Below are 17,098 nucleotides of genomic sequence, written 5' to 3' on the forward strand. Positions count from 1 at the left end.
ATTCATGTGGTGCTAAGCTTTTTCTATCCCTATCTAATTTTTTTCCTTATATTATTGTTACTTACTTATTTGTTTTTAACTGCACCCATATCGATTCCAGAAAATTCAAATAGTTCCTAAAGAAATTTAATCAATTGATCTATATTTCTTTTTTCTCAACAAAATATATGAAGGACAACACACATTTATGTATTTAGTTCATTTTATTTATATATCTAATTTGTTTACGAAGGCATCACGAGCTTCTGAACTACGAGACCCCATCGCGTTCGTCATTGTATCCTAAAAAACAATCGTCGTAGTTTGTTAGCCACCTACGAAAAGAAAATATGTGCCTTTTAGTTCAACTATTTTTTCCTTATTTTCGCATGTTCATCGAATTACTATTCTTGTTTTCAATCTATTCATTTGGTGCTAGACTTTCCCTCTAGTTTAATATATTTTTAGACAGGAGAAAGAAGAAGTCAATTTGGTGACACTTGAAATGGTGAAAAGACCAAATGAGCTCCTGGAAAAGGGTTATTTAAATTAAGTAAAACATGCCTGTGGCAAAACCTGTGTCCAAGACAGGAAAAGAGGGGATATTGGAATGAGAAAAATTGTGTGTAAAATAAAAGTTCAAGGACGATTCTTGGTGTTCATGCTCTTCTTGACAGATTCTGCGTTTGCTTTGACAAATTCCTTAGATTCTTTGGTAGCCTCCACCACTGTGTCTTTTGCCCTCTGGGCGGAGTCCCACGCCGCTTCCATCGTCTGCTTCGCCTTCTCTGAAATCTCACTCATCACCATGCCTCCCATATCGCTTGCCTTTTCCCTCACCTACAAACAATTTTTAAATGAATTCCGTTGTTTGTTATGGTGTGAATTTAAAAGATTTCAAATTATGTTTTTACATAAAATAAAAACAATTGATTTTACTGTGGGAGACATGGTAGAATTTTAAAGTAATCAGGACCCATTGCGTGGGTTGAGCAACACAATAACAAGCACATGACTTGAATCCAAAACCTAATAGGTGATACCACAAGCCCTTAACGTTATTGACACTGCCCTATCTCCAGGGACAAATTTCATAGATATGTTATATATTTGTTTTTAAAATTTAAAAGTTATTTAACACTTTTTAAGATTCGAACCTATTAGACGATTTAAAAGTTTTAAGGACAAGTTTACATGACAGAAATTTAGATAAATCAATAGTTTTTTTTTTAAAGGAAAAACAAGAAATTGTGACTTGACAAAGTTTTAATTTTTAGAAAGAGAAAACTTAAACCAGAATCATTATCAAACAAAGCTTAAATAACCAAATTCATTTGAAATTTTTAAGAATAAAAATAAAAATAATTTGTTATTAAGTGGGTATAATAAGTTTCTTATTCCTTTCTATTATTTCTTTAATGGTATATAAGTTTGTGAAATTAAGTGAAGTTAAATTTGTGAGTTAGAGATTACATGTTGTGCAGTAGAGTAGCCTCTGTCATCATACTTTCACCAGGCATCATTGCTTCATTAGCTCCTGGGTTTATGGCATCTTTGGCTTCTGGGGCTCCTGGGTTGATGGCATCTTGTGGTGAACCTGTCTGTTAAACACCAAAATATAACATTGTAAAAACTCAAACCACGGTCACTAATGTTGAGAATCCATATAAATGAATTAAATTTACCCAACCCATAAGCTTAAACTTTTGGGTTGAGTGGTGGTTTATTCATCCTTAAGATGGTATCGAGCTCAAAACGCTCAAACGAGCAACTGATCCAAAAATGAGATCCGACCAAGATCGATGAGCCAAAAGAGCCACGATCTTGAGGGGGCATATTAAGGATCCCATGTTGAAAAGAGAGAGGACCTAACAATGGTTTATAATAGACATAAGTTACTTCTCTCATTGTCCATGAATATTAATATGGTATTAGAGCCCAACAAGCAGCTCAAACGAGCCTCCAATCCAAAAATGAGATCCGACTAAGATTAGACATGAGCTATTCCTTTTATTGCCAATTGGTTTTGACATAAAATCTTATGAATATTAATAAAACTTTTGAGTTGAATGGTGATTTATTCATACTTAAGATGGTATTAGAGCTCACAAGTGAGAGGGAGTATTGAGAATCCATATAAATTAATAAAATTTACTCAACCCATAAACTTAAGCTTTTGGATTATGTGTGGTAGTTTATTAATCCTTAAGAACTAATACCGACTTAATTAGCATATCATTCAATTGTTTGAGATATTAGTAACTTCTTTCTTAATGAAGCTTGAATATTTACCTTCTTATTTGAATTGTAGTACTCTAAGTTTAAGAACTCAGTAATAATTATTCCGATTGATCAATCGACAAAGCCCAACATATTTTAAATTTTTAAAATTCTCTACCTCCTCACCCATTATTCTTTACTGTCAGTTCTCAAAATTTATTCCAGTCCCCAAGGACTCGTTTAGTAATATTCCTATTTCTTGTTTATGTTTCTTTATTTTTAATGAAGAAAAATGTATTGCATGATTCCAACTTTTAAGAATTGAAGTATGATAAAACAATCTTTTTATTTATGTTTTGAAACAAATTGAAAATGAGAACAAGGAAGGAAAAAGTAGTTTTGGTTATTTCTAAAATTTCTATACCAAACGAGCCATAAACTTTCATATTTATTCTGTTTTTCTATTCGATACAAATACAAATTTAACATTTCGTAGACGAACACAAATTTGAATTGTTGTTCAAAATCTAGTACAATATCGAGTAAATACGGAGTATTGTAGCGAATACTTACATGCATAAATTTAGGGTTAGAAGGCAAAAGGAGGATAGGGTTGGAGGCAGTAGATCTCCTTGCAATTGCAGCACCAAGATGACAAAACTTTGGAAGGGTTTTGAGGAGAGTAAAGCTTGCCATTTTTCTGGTTTTCAACCTTCAAAAAAGAGAGGAGAAATTTGAAGAGTATGAGTTAATATTGAAGAGTGGCAATGAGAAGTGAAATTTTATAGAGGAAGAAAGAGGCCGAAAACAGTTTTCGGATGTGAAAATGAGAGCGTTTTGCGCAGATGATTGGCCCATGCTATAAGTCAACTCACCCACATTTTTAGGGCACTCCTAGCTCCAATGGCTTTTTCTTTTCTTAGATTGTATTTCCTCTTTTGTTCTATTGAACATTTTTACTCAGGCTTAGTTGCTAATATTTTAGTGTTTTCTCACTTTAATCTCTATTATTTGAGAGTTTGAAAATTTTCAATTTAGTTCATTTTATTTCTTTTGATGAAAATTACAATTGACAAAAAATAAACCCACATGATATGATATTAACTTTTTACCTTGTCCGTCATTGTATCTTCCGTGTTTTTTTTCTAACCTATATGCTAATTACTACTGAGTTAGACTCTTTTGACAACAAATAATTCAATTCTATTTCTTAAAGATCCATGGGTTTTATAAAATATCAACATGATAAGATTTATTAAACACGGAATATAATTAAAGGTAGAGACTTAGTAGACACTTCTAAACTTTAGAAACCTATTAGACAAAAAATTGAAAGTTAAGTATCCTATGAGTTACTTTTTAAAGTTTAAGAATTTATTATACACAACATTAAAAGTTTAGAGACTGAACTTATAATTTAACTTAACCGGTTGGAGACAAATATGTTTTATAACAAGCCATTTCAATTTAGGTCAAACTACTAGACTTATATGTACTATGAGGTGGTAGGTTAGGTTTCCATATTTTATGGACAAATATATCTATTTCATCAAATTTAAACCTAATTAAGCTGTTTCAGATTCAATTAATATAATATACTTTGACACTTCACACTTCACCCGAGTGTATTGTAAGTGTATTTTAATAAAGAACACTTGGTACGAAGTAGAAACATGACACCCATCATAATATTATAGACTAAATTATACATTTATTGGTAAGAAAAAATTAAAAGGGTATTAAATCATGACCAAAAATATAAAATCTCCATGGTAAAGGGAGATCCACGGAGGTCAAGGTTGCCAATTTTAGAGGTAATTAAAATTTACATGGCAGAGTTTTAAACAAAAATAAAAAAGACACCAAGAAGTTTGCTTGAGTAGAATTCTTGAGGCAATAAAAAAAGAGAGTCAAAGTTGTTACGAGTTTTAATCCAGAAATTTTGAAGGGTGAGGCAGCCATTATTAGCCACTTCAATTCCCTTTATAAAGCTCAAGTGTAAGAGCCAAACCTTGCAGATCATGAAATCTAATCCTTGACAAACAAGGAGTTTCTTTTCTGTTTTTTTTTATTTTTCTGTGTATTTCAGTCAAAATTTTCAAAAAAAATTAATGGTTTTTTTGTGATAAAAAAAGACACTACTCTACTCGAGATCAGATTGAAAAAAAAGTGGAGAAAAGATGGCAGGAGGTGGATTTGTTTCTCAAAGTGGGGGTAAGGTCCATGAGGGAGGTATCACTGCTTTTGTTCTGGTTACTTGTATGGTTGCTGCTATGGGCGGTCTCATCTTCGGATATGATCTCGGAATATCAGGTTCTCTTTCGTTTTCGTATTTTTCTTTCCATGTGAATGAATTACATTCATTCAGAAAAGAGAAATGATTTGGCTTTTTGTTTTTGGTATTTAATTTCAGGAGGGGTGACTTCAATGGCACCATTCCTGAAGAAGTTTTTCCCATCAGTTTATGAACAAGAACAAAAAAAAGCAGGAGACGAAAATCAGTACTGCAAGTTTGACAGCCAACTACTGACACTATTCACATCTTCACTATACTTGGCAGCATTATTTGCTTCTTTCTTTGCTTCTTCAGTAACCAGGGCATATGGAAGAAAGATTTCAATGCTGAGTGGGGGTATTGTGTTTTTGTTGGGCTCAATCTTAAACGGGGCTGCTGTCAACGTTGAAATGTTAATCATCGGTCGTTTGTTACTCGGTGTTGGTGTTGGGTTTGCCAATCAGTCTGTTCCTGTCTATCTATCCGAAATGGCACCGGCAAAGATTCGAGGAGCTCTAAACATTGGCTTCCAAATGGCCATCACCATAGGCATTTTCGCCGCAAATCTCATTAACTATGGAACCGCTAAAATCAAAGGCGGTTGGGGTTGGAGGCTTTCTCTAGCTCTTGCAGCTGTTCCTGCAATAATGATGAGCCTCGGAGCGGTACTCCTACCCGACACTCCCAACTCCATCCTCGAGCGAGGCAACATGGAGAAGGCTAAGAAAATGTTACAAAAGATTCGAGGTATGGATAATGTGGACGAGGAGTTTCAAGATCTCGTCGATGCCTGTGAGGCTGCAAAGAAAGTAGAGCACCCATGGAAGAACATCCTGCAACCAAAATACAGGCCTCAGCTTGTCATTTGCATCTTTATCCCATTCTTCCAGCAATTCACTGGAATCAATGTCATTACCTTTTATGCACCTGTCCTCTATAAAACTCTAGGTTTTGGTGATGATGCTGCACTATTTTCCGCCTGTATTAGTGGTGGCGTTAACGTCCTTGCAACGCTCGTATCCATTTTCACGGTCGACAAGTTCGGCCGAAAGATTTTGTTCCTTGAAGGTGGCATCCAAATGATGATTTGCCAGGTACTCGATCTCTATGTTAAATTCAAGTTGATAGGTAAGGATCCAGGAAAGGGCGTTGGAGGAGTTACAACTAAGAAAACCTCCCATTTTAATACCATGTTAGACAGTCTACTAAATTCAAAAGATTAAAATATGATATAATCCTTTATATATATTCTTCTCCTTTAACACCATCTTTGGTTGTTGCTTGTTGCTTGTTCCTTGTTCCTAGATTGCAGTTGGATCCATGATATGGAAAGAATTTGGAGTCAATGGTCAAGGAACGATAGAAGGAGGAATTGCAGACATCATACTTGCCCTCATATGCGTTTACGTTGCAGGATTCGCGTGGTCTTGGGGCCCATTAGGATGGTTGGTACCAAGTGAAATATGCCCGTTGGAGATCAGGTCAGCGGGGCAAGCGATAAATGTGTCGGTGAACATGTTGATGACGTTCATCATCGGTCAACTATTCTTGTCGATGCTTTGCCACATGAAGTTTGGTCTGTTCTATTTCTTTGGGGCGTTTGTGTTGGTTATGACGATTTTCATCTCCTTATTATTGCCTGAGACAAAGAATGTCCCAATTGAGGAAATGAACAGTGTGTGGAAGGCACATTGGTTCTGGGGGAAGTTCATACCAGATGATGCAGTGATTGGTCATCATGGCAATGTGGAGCTCTATGGCAAGAGTGTCTAGATTACAAACCTAGCTGCAACAATAATCAGCTTTCTTCTTTCTTCGTTCTTTCTTTTTTGGAACTCAGATTTTTGGTAGATTTTAAGAGGATTTTTTGTCATCAACAATTTATTTGTGTCATCATGGATCGTCTTGGACCATCCTGAACTATTTGTGAATCGGCCTTACCCTATTTGAGAATTTAATAGATGAGAGTTTTACATGAAAGAAGGTGGATGAACGAGAATTTGTACTATTGTTCTATGAATTTATCGACATGGAAGATGACATTAGCTTTCCAAATTGCATCTAACATATGTATCTATAAATTTTAAAATGGGTCAAATAGCTTGGTTTTAATAGGTCCTTAAACGTGAAAGTGAAAATAGCTTAGTGGTAATTGATATATATTTCCAACCAAAAGGTTTAAGTTCGAATCCCCCCAACATTGTAGTAAAAAAAGAAAAAAAAAATTGAGAGCAAATATATATATATATATATATATATATATATAACCTTTTAATGTGGGTGTAGGAAATTCAAACTCATGACTCTTTGGTCAGTCTCTCTCCTACTTGTCTGGTTAGGGTGGGTTTAATTAGACTTGGATGACTCCCCTTCTCTAACACAATTTATGTTTCGACTCTAAGAGTAATTTACTCTCAATTTTGCTACAATTTATGCTTAGAAGTAGATTTAGGATACCTTTTAGCCTTGCATTCATTTTGCTCCTCAATTTTGATGGTAAGGTGTAGAAGTTCCATCATATCCATAATGTTAGCAAGTCTATCTTGTCGGCTATATCTGGGTTAAGTCCTTCACATAATCATCGTGGTCTCATTCCCCATGAACTAAACCCCATTTTTGGAGAGTGTATTTGCTGTAGCTTGTGAACAGAGGCTTTCTAGCATGTTTTTACTGCTGTTAAATAGAATTGATATAATATTTTCATCTTACTCATCTATGCTGTCCACATTTATCAGACTCGGAAGGGTATACAAGTCGTATGTTTGGCTCTTTTTGTGGTTAGCTACTCTTTTATGATAGATTTGTGGATGCTTAGGGATAAGGTCCGCGTAACCATGCTTATAAAATGTTTTTTATGTTTGGGTATTTAGCAACGGAAATTGTAGATATTCATATTTGGGTTTCTTGGAAAGGAACCACGTCGGTTTCAGCATCAGTAGCGATTTTATGCTAGAGCATCTTCTGTGAGTGAGTGAATGCATGCCACGATCTCTTCCGTTTCCATCTCATTAACTATTTTCTCGTTCTATTCCTTTTGCTATAACATTTCTTTGCCCTAGAATTTATAAATACAATATTTCTCTCTTGGAATATCTCTTTGTGTTTTATAGTATATTTTACTTAGTTCTAGTTATACAACCATTGATTACTTTTATTTGCATTTTTGGGTACTCTTAAGTGCACGATTAGAGTAATATCTTAGTCCCTGTGGATTCGACCTTATTTATACTACAATCGACAAGAATATAGTGTACACTTGCAGTTGTATTCACCTAGATTGTGGGAACGCAACAATGTTCATCTCTTTGTAATAGTATTAACTCTCTTAGTGCCTTAAATAGAGCTTGCTAAGTTCTCTTGAATTAACTCTACTTAATGTGGTGGCACAAACCTTTTCTTTACAAGTTTTTTGAACTCAAACCAAGATTCTATGGGCTATTATACCTTCTCTTATGGACATCACTTTATCCTACCCTGTTGGTGTATAATCTTTAAAATGATTGATAACACTCAAGCTTGGTGGGCATGTTGGTGCAGGTACACGTAGAGGTGCACACAAGTAGGGGGTGAGAATTTTAATTAAATAGTTTGAATCATATTATTTACCTTGACCCTCATTGACCATAGGTCAACCATGAAAGTTAAGAGCCCTAATATATTATAAATTATAATATTATATGATTTATATTTTCTTTACTTTTTCATTTTTATTTTATTCATATATTTTAATTAAATGATATGATTATGTTGTTTTTAAAATTTCAAACTTTACCATATATTTGAAAATACAAAATGTTATTTTGTAAAATATCTCTTATTTTTACCCATATTTTCATGTTTTCCATGAATTTTTTCAAAATGTCCATCAACATTGATTTTTCAATATAAATGTCAATTATATCGTTAGATACGATGATTTTAAATGGTCAATTATTTACTAATTCAAACTTAACTTTAATTAATTTTCATGATTTTCAACATTTTAATTGGAAACTTATTCGTTAAGATTTATGGTAAAAATTGTATGTATGACTTTTTTTCCTTTTTTCTTTTTGGGAGAAAACCAATGGTATGGAAATTACCGAGAAGCCAACCTTGTCATAATTCAGAAAGAGAATCAAAATCAGAATCCATCAACTTCAGTGAGTCTGAGTCTTCGTCTGAGTCTTCGGCTCCAAGAAATCCCAACTCCTAAATCATAATTCTAAAATAACAACTTTTAGAAAAAGAAAACACCTAAATCCTAATATTTTAGAAGAAAGAATCAAAACTTGTGCGGAAAAAAAAGTGAAAAAGCAGAGATGCCACAGTCCCACATCAACAGGCTACTCTCTTTGGAGAAGACCAGAGATTGACCTCCCATAACCAAAAAAAAGAGAGAAAAAAAAATCCCATATCCCATACCTTCACGCCACAGTCTATAAAAACAGGATCAGAGGACGAAACGTAAACAAATTATTTCTCTTTCTCTTTCTCTTCAAAGGGTCTTACAATTTGTAAGTGTTATTTATTTATTTATTGTTTGCTTTCATTTTCTCTGTTGTTGTTCTTGCTTGCTGGAGTTGGGGGCTTTCTTTTTGGGCTTAATTTCATCATTGTTGCATTTTACTCTATGTTGGTGCTTTTTTATTCTGAGATTCTTTTGTTTTCTCTGCTCTGTTCTATTTGGTTCCCTAGAAAATTTTGTGTGAGCTTTAGAAAGAAGAAAACTGAAATGGAGTAAACAAAAGTAGACTACTGTAGCTGAGTTATGTTTGGGATTGTTTTTAGTTTTGGAATTTTTCATGCTTTTTACTCAAGTGATTGATTGGGTACTATGTTTGGTATTGGGTATCATCACGAAGCTTATTTTTATTTTTAATTTTTTTTCTTCGTTCTAAAGTGCTTATGACTTTTGGTTAAACTAGTTACTCAAGAAGCATTGAGCTTATTTAGCACTTTAGAAGTAGTTTATCAAAATTGTGAGTTTGAGTTAATTTTCATTGAGAATCAAAATTGGAACAAACTCCATCCTCTCCTCTACTCTCCTTATTGAAAACCTCTTAAAATCTACCAAAAATATGAGTTCCAAACAGAAAAGAAAGAACAAAGCTGATTATTGTCGAAGCCTAGGTTGTAATCTAGACACCCTTGCCATAGAGCTCCACATTGCCATGATGACCAATCACTGCATCATCTGGTATGAACTTCCCCCAGAACCAATGTGCCTTCCACACACTGTTCATTTCCTCAATTGGGACATTCTTTGTCTCAGGCAATAATAAGGAGATGAAAATCGTCATAACCAACACAAACGCCCCAAAGAAATAGAACAGACCAAACTTCATGTGGCAAAGCATCGACAAGAATAGTTGACCGATGATGAACGTCATCAACATGTTCACCGACACATTTATCGCTTGCCCCGCTGACCTGATCTCCAACGGGCATATTTCACTTGGTACCAACCATCCTAATGGGCCCCAAGACCACGCGAATCCTGCAACGTAAACGCATATGAGGGCAAGTATGATGTCTGCAATTCCTCCTTCTATCGTTCCTTGACCATTGACTCCAAATTCTTTCCATATCATGGATCCAACTGCAATCTAGGAACAAGGAACAAGCAACAAGCAACAACCAAAGAAGATGGTGTTAAAGGAGAAGAATATATATAAAGGATTATATCATATTTTAATCTTTTGAATTTAGTAGCCTGTCTAACATGGTATTAAAATGGGAGGTTTTCTTAGTTGTAACTCCTCCAACGCCCTTTCCTGGATCCCTACCTATCAACTTGAATTTAACATAGAGATCGAGTACCTGGCAAATCATCATTTGGATGCCACCTTCAAGGAACAAAATCTTTCGGCCGAACTTGTCGACCGTGAAAATGGATACGAGCGTTGCAAGGACGTTAACGCCACCACTAATACAGGCGGAAAATAGTGCAGCATCATCACCAAAACCTAGAGTTTTATAGAGGACAGGTGCATAAAAGGTAATGACATTGATTCCAGTGAATTGCTGGAAGAATGGGATAAAGATGCAAATGATAAGCTGAGGCCTGTATCTTGGTTGCAGGATGTTCTTCCATGGGTGCTCTACTTTCTTTGCAGCCTCACAGGCATCGACGAGATCTTGAAATTCCTCGTCCACATTATCCATACCTCGAATCTTTTGTAACATTTTCTTAGCCTTCTCCATTTTGCCTCGCTCGAGGATGGAGTTGGGAGTGTCGGGTAGGAGTACCGCTCCGAGGCTCATCATTATTGCAGGAACAGCTGCAAGAGCTAGAGAAAGCCTCCAACCCCAACCGCCTTTGATTTTAGCGGTTCCATAGTTAATGAGATTTGCGGCGAAAATGCCTATGGTGATGGCCATTTGGAAGCCAATGTTTAGAGCTCCTCGAATCTTTGCCGGTGCCATTTCGGATAGATAGACGGGAACAGACTGATTGGCAAACCCAACACCAACACCGAGTAACAAACGACCGATGATTAACATTTCAACGTTGACAGCAGCCCCGTTTAAGATTGAGCCCAACAAAAACACAATACCCCCACTAAGCATTGAAATCTTTCTTCCATATGCCCTGGTTACCGAAGAAGCAAAGAAAGAAGCAAATAATGCTGCCAAGTATAGTGAAGATGTGAATAGTGTCAGTAGTTGGCTGTCAAACTTGCAGTACTGATTTTCCTCTCCTGCTTTTTTTTGTTCTTGTTCATAAACTGATGGGAAAAACTTCTTCAGGAATGGTGCCATTGAGGTCACACCTCCTGAAATTAAATACCAAAAACAAAAAGCCAAATCATTTCTCTTTTCTGAATGAATGTAATTCATTCACATGGAAAGAAAAATACGAAAACGAAAGAGAACCTGATATTCCGAGATCATATCCGAAGATGAGACCGCCCATAGCAGCAACCATACAAGTAACCAGAACAAAAGCAGTGATACCTCCCTCATGGACCTTACCCCCACTTTGAGAAACAAATCCACCTCCTGCCATCTTTTCTCCACTTTTTTTTCAATCTGATCTCGAGTAGAGTAGTGTCTTTTTTTATCACAAAAAAACCATTAATTTTTTTTTGAAAATTTTGACTGAAATACACAGAAAAATAAAAAAAAACAGAAAAGAAACTCCTTGTTTGTCAAGGATTAGATTTCATGATCTGCAAGGTTTGGCTCTTACACTTGAGCTTTATAAAGGGAATTGAAGTGGCTAATAATGGCTGCCTCACCCTTCAAAATTTCTGGATTAAAACTCGTAACAACTTTGACTCTCTTTTTTTATTGCCTCAAGAATTCTACTCAAGCAAACTTCTTGGTGTCTTTTTTATTTTTTATTTAATTTATTTAAAACTCTTCCATGTAAATTTTAACATCTAAAATTGGCAACCTTGACAACCATGCATCCTTTTTCTATGGAGTTTTCTATTTTTGTCATGATTTTAATACCTTTCTATTTTTTTGGTTGCGAATAAATGTATTATTCAGTTTATAATATTATGATTGGTGTCATTTTTCCATTTCTTATCAAGTGTTAGTTTCATCTTTATTGAAATACACTTAATGGCTCGTTATAAAACATATGATAACTATTAAAAATTTCAGTTCAAATTGTCAATTTTGATTTTCTTGCAAATATCATATCTTTCTAAAAGGATGTAATATTTTCAAATCTGGGAATTAAGCTTTTTCAAGAAAAGAAAAAAAAAATGGTGGTTCTGTATGCTTATCTTACAAATATCATATCTCTCTCTTAATGATGTAATAATTTCAAATTTGGGAGTTTCATTATGCTGATCCAATCTCAATATATCCATTCATCATTTTCTAAAATTAGCAATTAATTTAAATCATCAAAACAAAAAATAAAAAATAAGAATTATTAATATATTCTATGAGTTTGAAAATAATTGATATCTACACCATGTGTAAAGGTGAGGAGGAACTTTCTCCGCCATTTTATCTTTTTGTTTTTGTTTTTAGTTCATAATTCATTTATAATTTTTTCTCAAAATTACTATTTTTAGTTTATTGCTGTTGTGTTTTTTTTTTTTCCAATTTGCACTTTAATTTTTGTATTCTTTTTATTTTATCTTTTATTTCTAAACAAACCATTTTTTTAAACCACAAAATGTTATTTTTATAGATGTAATTGTACTTATCATTTTTTTAAGTTTCAAATAACTTCATTTTCAAAATTAGATAAACATTTTATTTTTCAATTTTAAAAAGTAAATTGAGATAGGAATAAACTTGTACTTTTCTTCTTTGCTACATAATTAATATTTGATTATAGTTTTAAATATCTAATTATAACATTTTTTTTCTTGGACCGAACATTTTTATTACATACTATAATTTTAGTTACTATGTCTTGATTAGGACAATAAACTTTCACTGTTTTCCTTTGAATTTATGAAATTAGTCCTAATTGAAAATCGACAATAACTAATTATTTACATTATATTCATATCCTTTCATACGACTCAATTTTATTGTTTTACTCTATAACATTGTAAGTTTTTTACTAAAAAAATAAAATTTTAACAAACAAATAAATACTGTATTTCAAAAATGAACAATTAGTACAATTTTAAATTTATGGTTACTTTTTATTTTCATATTATATTGAATAAATTTTAAATTTCACTTTTTACAAATGTTGAAAAAACACGTGCAATGCACGTGAATGCTAAATTATGAGACAAAAGAATCTTGAAAGTTGAGTGATTAAATATAACAAGTGCAAATTTTAAAAACCAAAACAAAATGACGAGCATGAAATATATTTTTGAATTACGACTTTATTTCAAGAAAAAGAATTATATTCAAACAAAATGATTAACAAGAAAGATGGTGAAGATTCTTGTCCTCCATTGCAATCTAAATTAAAGTTTAAACTTTGCTTGACGGGGAGCTTTTAATTTATGAAAAATTGGAGACACAAATTGACAATCAACAAGCATGCCAACTTTCTTTTTCTCTCCTTTTCTTTTCTCTGTGTAAAAGAATATTATGACACTGTTTACCATGATATGAAAATGTTCTTGTTTTTTTTTAGAAAGAAAATAAAAATATATGTGTTTAGTAATTGTTTCTTGTTGCTCGTTCTTTCTTTTTATGAAAAACAAAATAAAGATGGTGTGTTTGTTAATTATTTATTATTTGTTGCCCTCTCAAGTTTTAGATTAAATAAATTTTAAAAGATTTTTAAAAATATATATATTCAAAATTACATTTTAATTTTTAAATTTATTTTGCATTTTATAAGTAAAAAAAGTAAATTACACTTTTATTTTTGCTCTCAAATAATTAGAAATTGAAACTCAAAACTAGAAACAATAATTACTCAGATGCATTTCATAGATCCAAAACAAGAAATAGAAAACTAGAAACAAAAATTTGAAGGCTTATTTGGTAATGAGAACATTTCTTGTTTGTTCCTTTTTAATAAAATTTTGACTAGAAATATAAATAGTTATCAAATATTTAATTTCTAGAAGAAAAAATGGAAATGTCATGGAACAAGCCCTTGGAAACAAACTATATATATTTATGTTTATATTTGTAGTTTGCTCATGATGCATATCAAAGCGTAGCCTTCTTTATAATCTCTGTGTCTCTTCAAAGTTTAACCATGATCTCTTGCCCCCACAGAGGCTGCAGGAAAAGAATGGCACAGTACAGTAATGGTAGTTCATCTGTTCATCAAGGAGAATCAAGCAACCACAGCCATTTGGTATCGGGGCCACCCCTCATCGTCTCCTACAACGATCGGATCCGCCCCCTCCTCGATGCCGTAGACAAGCTCCGTCATCTCATGATCATGAGAGAAGGCATCCAACTGCCTACCATAGTTGTTGTCGGCGATCAATCATCAGGCAAGTCGAGCGTCCTCGAGTCGTTAGCTGGCATCAGCCTGCCTCGAGGTCAGGGCATCTGCACCAGGGTGCCTCTGATAATGAGGCTCCAGAACCACCCTGATCCCGAACCCGAGCTTATTTTGGAGTACAACGAAAAAACGATCCACACAGACGAATCGTTCATCGCAGAAGACATCGGTACAGCCACAGAGGAGATTGCTGGCACTGGCAAAGGGATATCAAAAACACCTCTGACTTTGGTAGTGAAGAAAAATGGTGTTCCTGATCTTACCATGGTTGATCTACCTGGAATTACTAGAGTGCCTGTTCAAGGCCAGCCTGAAGACATTTATGACCAAGTAAAAAATATAATCATGGAGTATATTAAGCCAGAAGAGAGCATCATCTTGAATGTCTTGTCTGCAACCGTCGATTTTCCAACTTGTGAGTCGATCCGAATGTCTCAGAGTGTTGACAAGGCTGGGATGAGGACGTTGGCAGTGGTGACCAAGTCCGATAAGGCGCCCGAAGGCCTGCACGAGAAGGTCACTGCCGACGATGTCAATATCGGGCTTGGTTATGTCTGCGTTAGGAATCGGATCGGTGATGAGACGTACGAGGAAGCTCGAGTTGCTGAAGCCAAACTGTTCACAACTCATCCTCTTCTCTCTCAGATTGACAAATCCATTGCGGGCATTCCTGTCCTGGCTCAAAAGTTGGTGCAAATCCAAGCAGGTAATAAAACTAGTCTCAAAACTCAAAATCATTATTATTAAGGTATCAACAATATATTTAATGTTCTATATGTATTCTTGAACAGGTAGCATAGCAAGATGCATGCCAGAAGTGGTTAAGCAGATCAATGAAAAGTTAGCTGCAAACATCGCTGAGCTTAACAAGATGCCGAAGAAACTATCGACAGTCGCTGAGGCGATGACGACATTTATGCAGATCATTGGACAAGCTAAAGAGTCCCTTCGAAAGGTCCTCCTCCGAGGAGAATATGACGAGTTCCCCGATGACGAAAAGATGCATTCGACAGCCCGGATGGTCGAGATGATCAACCAGTACTCGCTCGAGCTTCACCAATGTATCAAAACTGACAACACAGCCAACTTCCTAATGGAAGAGATCAAAGTCTTGGAGGAATCTAGAGGCATTGGACTCCCAAACTTCCTTCCCCGCGCCGCCTTCCTCTCGATCTTGCAGAGGAAAGTGAATACAATATCTAATTTACCTGTCGAGTTTTCCATGAAAGTTTGGGACTACATTCAGGCCATCGTCCTCGCCGTGCTGATGCACCATTCGGAACACTATCCACAGCTCCAGAAGCCCATAAGACGAGCTGGGAAGAACGTTGTGGAAGCGATGAAAGACAGATCGGTGAGCTGGATAACAGAGGTTGTAGAAATGGAGAAGCTCACAGACTACACCTGTGATGCTGCATACACAACAGAATGGAGCAAGCTCATGGCTCATCAGGAGGCATTCTTAAATCAAGTCTTGAGAAGCGATTACCACCCGGCTTCTGTGTTCATCGAGGATTTCGGACAGGTGGAAGTTGGGAATCTGTGGCAGCATCCGGATGTTCTTCAGCAGGCTTTTGACTTGAAGATGAGGATGACGGCATATTGGAAGATTGTGTTGAGGAGAATGGTGGACAGCACGGCGCTGTACTTGCAGTACAGCGTGCAGAATCTGGTGAACAAGGAGATCGAGAGGGAGACGATTGGCGAGCTGATGAACCCGACGGGGGGTGGGATCGAGAGGATGTTGGAGGAGTCACCATCACTGTCTGTGAAAAGGGAGAAGCTGAAGAACAGTATCAAGTTGCTCAAGGAGTCAAAGGAGATTGTTGGGAGTATTGTGGATTCTGTCTCAACCACTGGAGATCAGTGAAAGTGAATTCATGGTAGTTTCCTTTCTAATGCTTTGGATTTGTGTGTTCTATAACGAAGTTTTTAGTTGTGCTTTTTCTTTAACGTAGTTGCCCTGCCGTCCCCTCATTTGTCTTTCTGCACCATTCTGGATCATTTGTGGCTTTTTTTAGTACTTCATATGTTTTATTTAGACGTAATAGAAATAGGAGGAGCGGACATCTGAAGAAAATACGTCACGTTAGATTTTTTCTTTACTTTATGTTAGAAAGTATAATATTATTGACAAATCTAAAATATTTCAAGAAATTTAACCAATGACCAAAATTTGAACCAAACATAAAGTAGGAAAAAAGCTAAGATCACATGGGAAAAGAAAAGGAAAAAAAAAGTGAATTATTTGGATTCATGGTATAAGTCCTAAATATCAAATTTGTGAGGAGAAAGTTGGAAAGTTCTTTTTTTTTTCGTCCTTCAACCATGTAACTCACACTTGAGATGAATGACTCTCTATCAATGTATAACAAGACATTGAAGAACCCTTAATTAATCATGTAGTGTGGATTATTGATTTTCTTATTTCTCTAATTCATTGAAGAACCCTTGATTAATTTGATTCTTGATCTTCTTCTTCAACTATTGAGATGATTGATCGTCTTTGATGAAGAACCAAGGATAAAAATCTTAATTACATAGAGTTGATCAACGTTTTTCTGTAATTTCTTAAGATTTAAATAGTTGAATCCATGGTATAAATGAAACTTGTAATGAGAAAATTAAACGAGTTCTTCATCTTATTCAAATATGTAACTCGAGCACGAGGTGGATGAATCTCTCTTAGCAACAAGAGATTGAAAAACCATATTTATGAACCATTGATCTTTTTTGTTTGT

At 35.0% G+C, this 17,098-nt stretch overlaps 3 protein-coding genes across 3 annotated transcripts; 2 read left to right on the forward strand and 1 right to left on the reverse strand.

Moving 5' to 3' along the window:
* Positions 1 to 4,069: 4,069 nt before the first annotated feature.
* On the forward strand, positions 4,070 to 6,482 carry LOC111014124 (sugar transport protein 10). The gene is made up of 3 exons (XM_022288749.2): positions 4,070 to 4,512; positions 4,613 to 5,568; positions 5,780 to 6,482. The coding sequence occupies exons 1-3, from the start codon at positions 4,380 to 4,382 to the stop codon at positions 6,245 to 6,247; spliced, it is 1,557 nt and encodes a 518-aa protein (XP_022144441.2). The 5' UTR covers positions 4,070 to 4,379; the 3' UTR covers positions 6,248 to 6,482.
* Positions 6,483 to 8,718: 2,236 nt separating this feature from the next.
* On the forward strand, positions 8,719 to 16,334 carry LOC111014196 (dynamin-related protein 4C). Its single transcript, XM_022288849.2, has 3 exons — positions 8,719 to 8,970; positions 14,123 to 15,063; positions 15,149 to 16,334. The coding sequence occupies exons 2-3, from the start codon at positions 14,139 to 14,141 to the stop codon at positions 16,225 to 16,227; spliced, it is 2,004 nt and encodes a 667-aa protein (XP_022144541.1). The 5' UTR covers positions 8,719 to 8,970; positions 14,123 to 14,138; the 3' UTR covers positions 16,228 to 16,334.
* LOC148209891 (sugar transport protein 10-like) lies at positions 8,978 to 12,034 on the reverse strand. The gene is made up of 3 exons (XM_088127513.1): positions 11,333 to 12,034; positions 10,277 to 11,232; positions 8,978 to 10,062 (listed from the first exon to the last, which is right to left on the reverse strand). The coding sequence occupies exons 1-3, from the start codon at positions 11,463 to 11,465 to the stop codon at positions 9,595 to 9,597; spliced, it is 1,557 nt and encodes a 518-aa protein (XP_087983639.1). The 5' UTR covers positions 11,466 to 12,034; the 3' UTR covers positions 8,978 to 9,594.
* Positions 16,335 to 17,098: the final 764 nt, after the last annotated feature.

Source organism: Momordica charantia (assembly GCF_013281855.1).
Source record: "Momordica charantia cultivar OHB3-1 chromosome 8 unlocalized genomic scaffold, Mcharantia_2.0 BLBB01000008.1, whole genome shotgun sequence".
NCBI lineage: Eukaryota > Viridiplantae > Streptophyta > Magnoliopsida > Cucurbitales > Cucurbitaceae > Momordica > Momordica charantia.

Bases quoted from the DNA above. Each gene is read 5' to 3' on its own strand.
- LOC111014124 (XM_022288749.2), top strand. From the start codon at position 4,380: ATGGCAGGAGGTGGATTTGTTTCTCAAAGTGGGGGTAAGGTCCATGAG. The intron at 4,513-4,612 runs GTTCTCTTTCGT...ATTTAATTTCAG, and splicing joins ATATGATCTCGGAATATCAG to GAGGGGTGACTTCAATGGCA. The intron at 5,569-5,779 runs GTACTCGATCTC...CCTTGTTCCTAG, and splicing joins TCCAAATGATGATTTGCCAG to ATTGCAGTTGGATCCATGAT.
- LOC111014196 (XM_022288849.2), top strand. From the start codon at position 14,139: ATGGCACAGTACAGTAATGGTAGTTCATCTGTTCATCAAGGAGAATCA. The intron at 15,064-15,148 runs GTAATAAAACTA...ATTCTTGAACAG, and splicing joins GTTGGTGCAAATCCAAGCAG to GTAGCATAGCAAGATGCATG.
- LOC148209891 (XM_088127513.1), bottom strand. From the start codon at position 11,465: ATGGCAGGAGGTGGATTTGTTTCTCAAAGTGGGGGTAAGGTCCATGAG. The intron at 11,233-11,332 runs GTTCTCTTTCGT...ATTTAATTTCAG, and splicing joins ATATGATCTCGGAATATCAG to GAGGTGTGACCTCAATGGCA. The intron at 10,063-10,276 runs GTACTCGATCTC...CCTTGTTCCTAG, and splicing joins TCCAAATGATGATTTGCCAG to ATTGCAGTTGGATCCATGAT.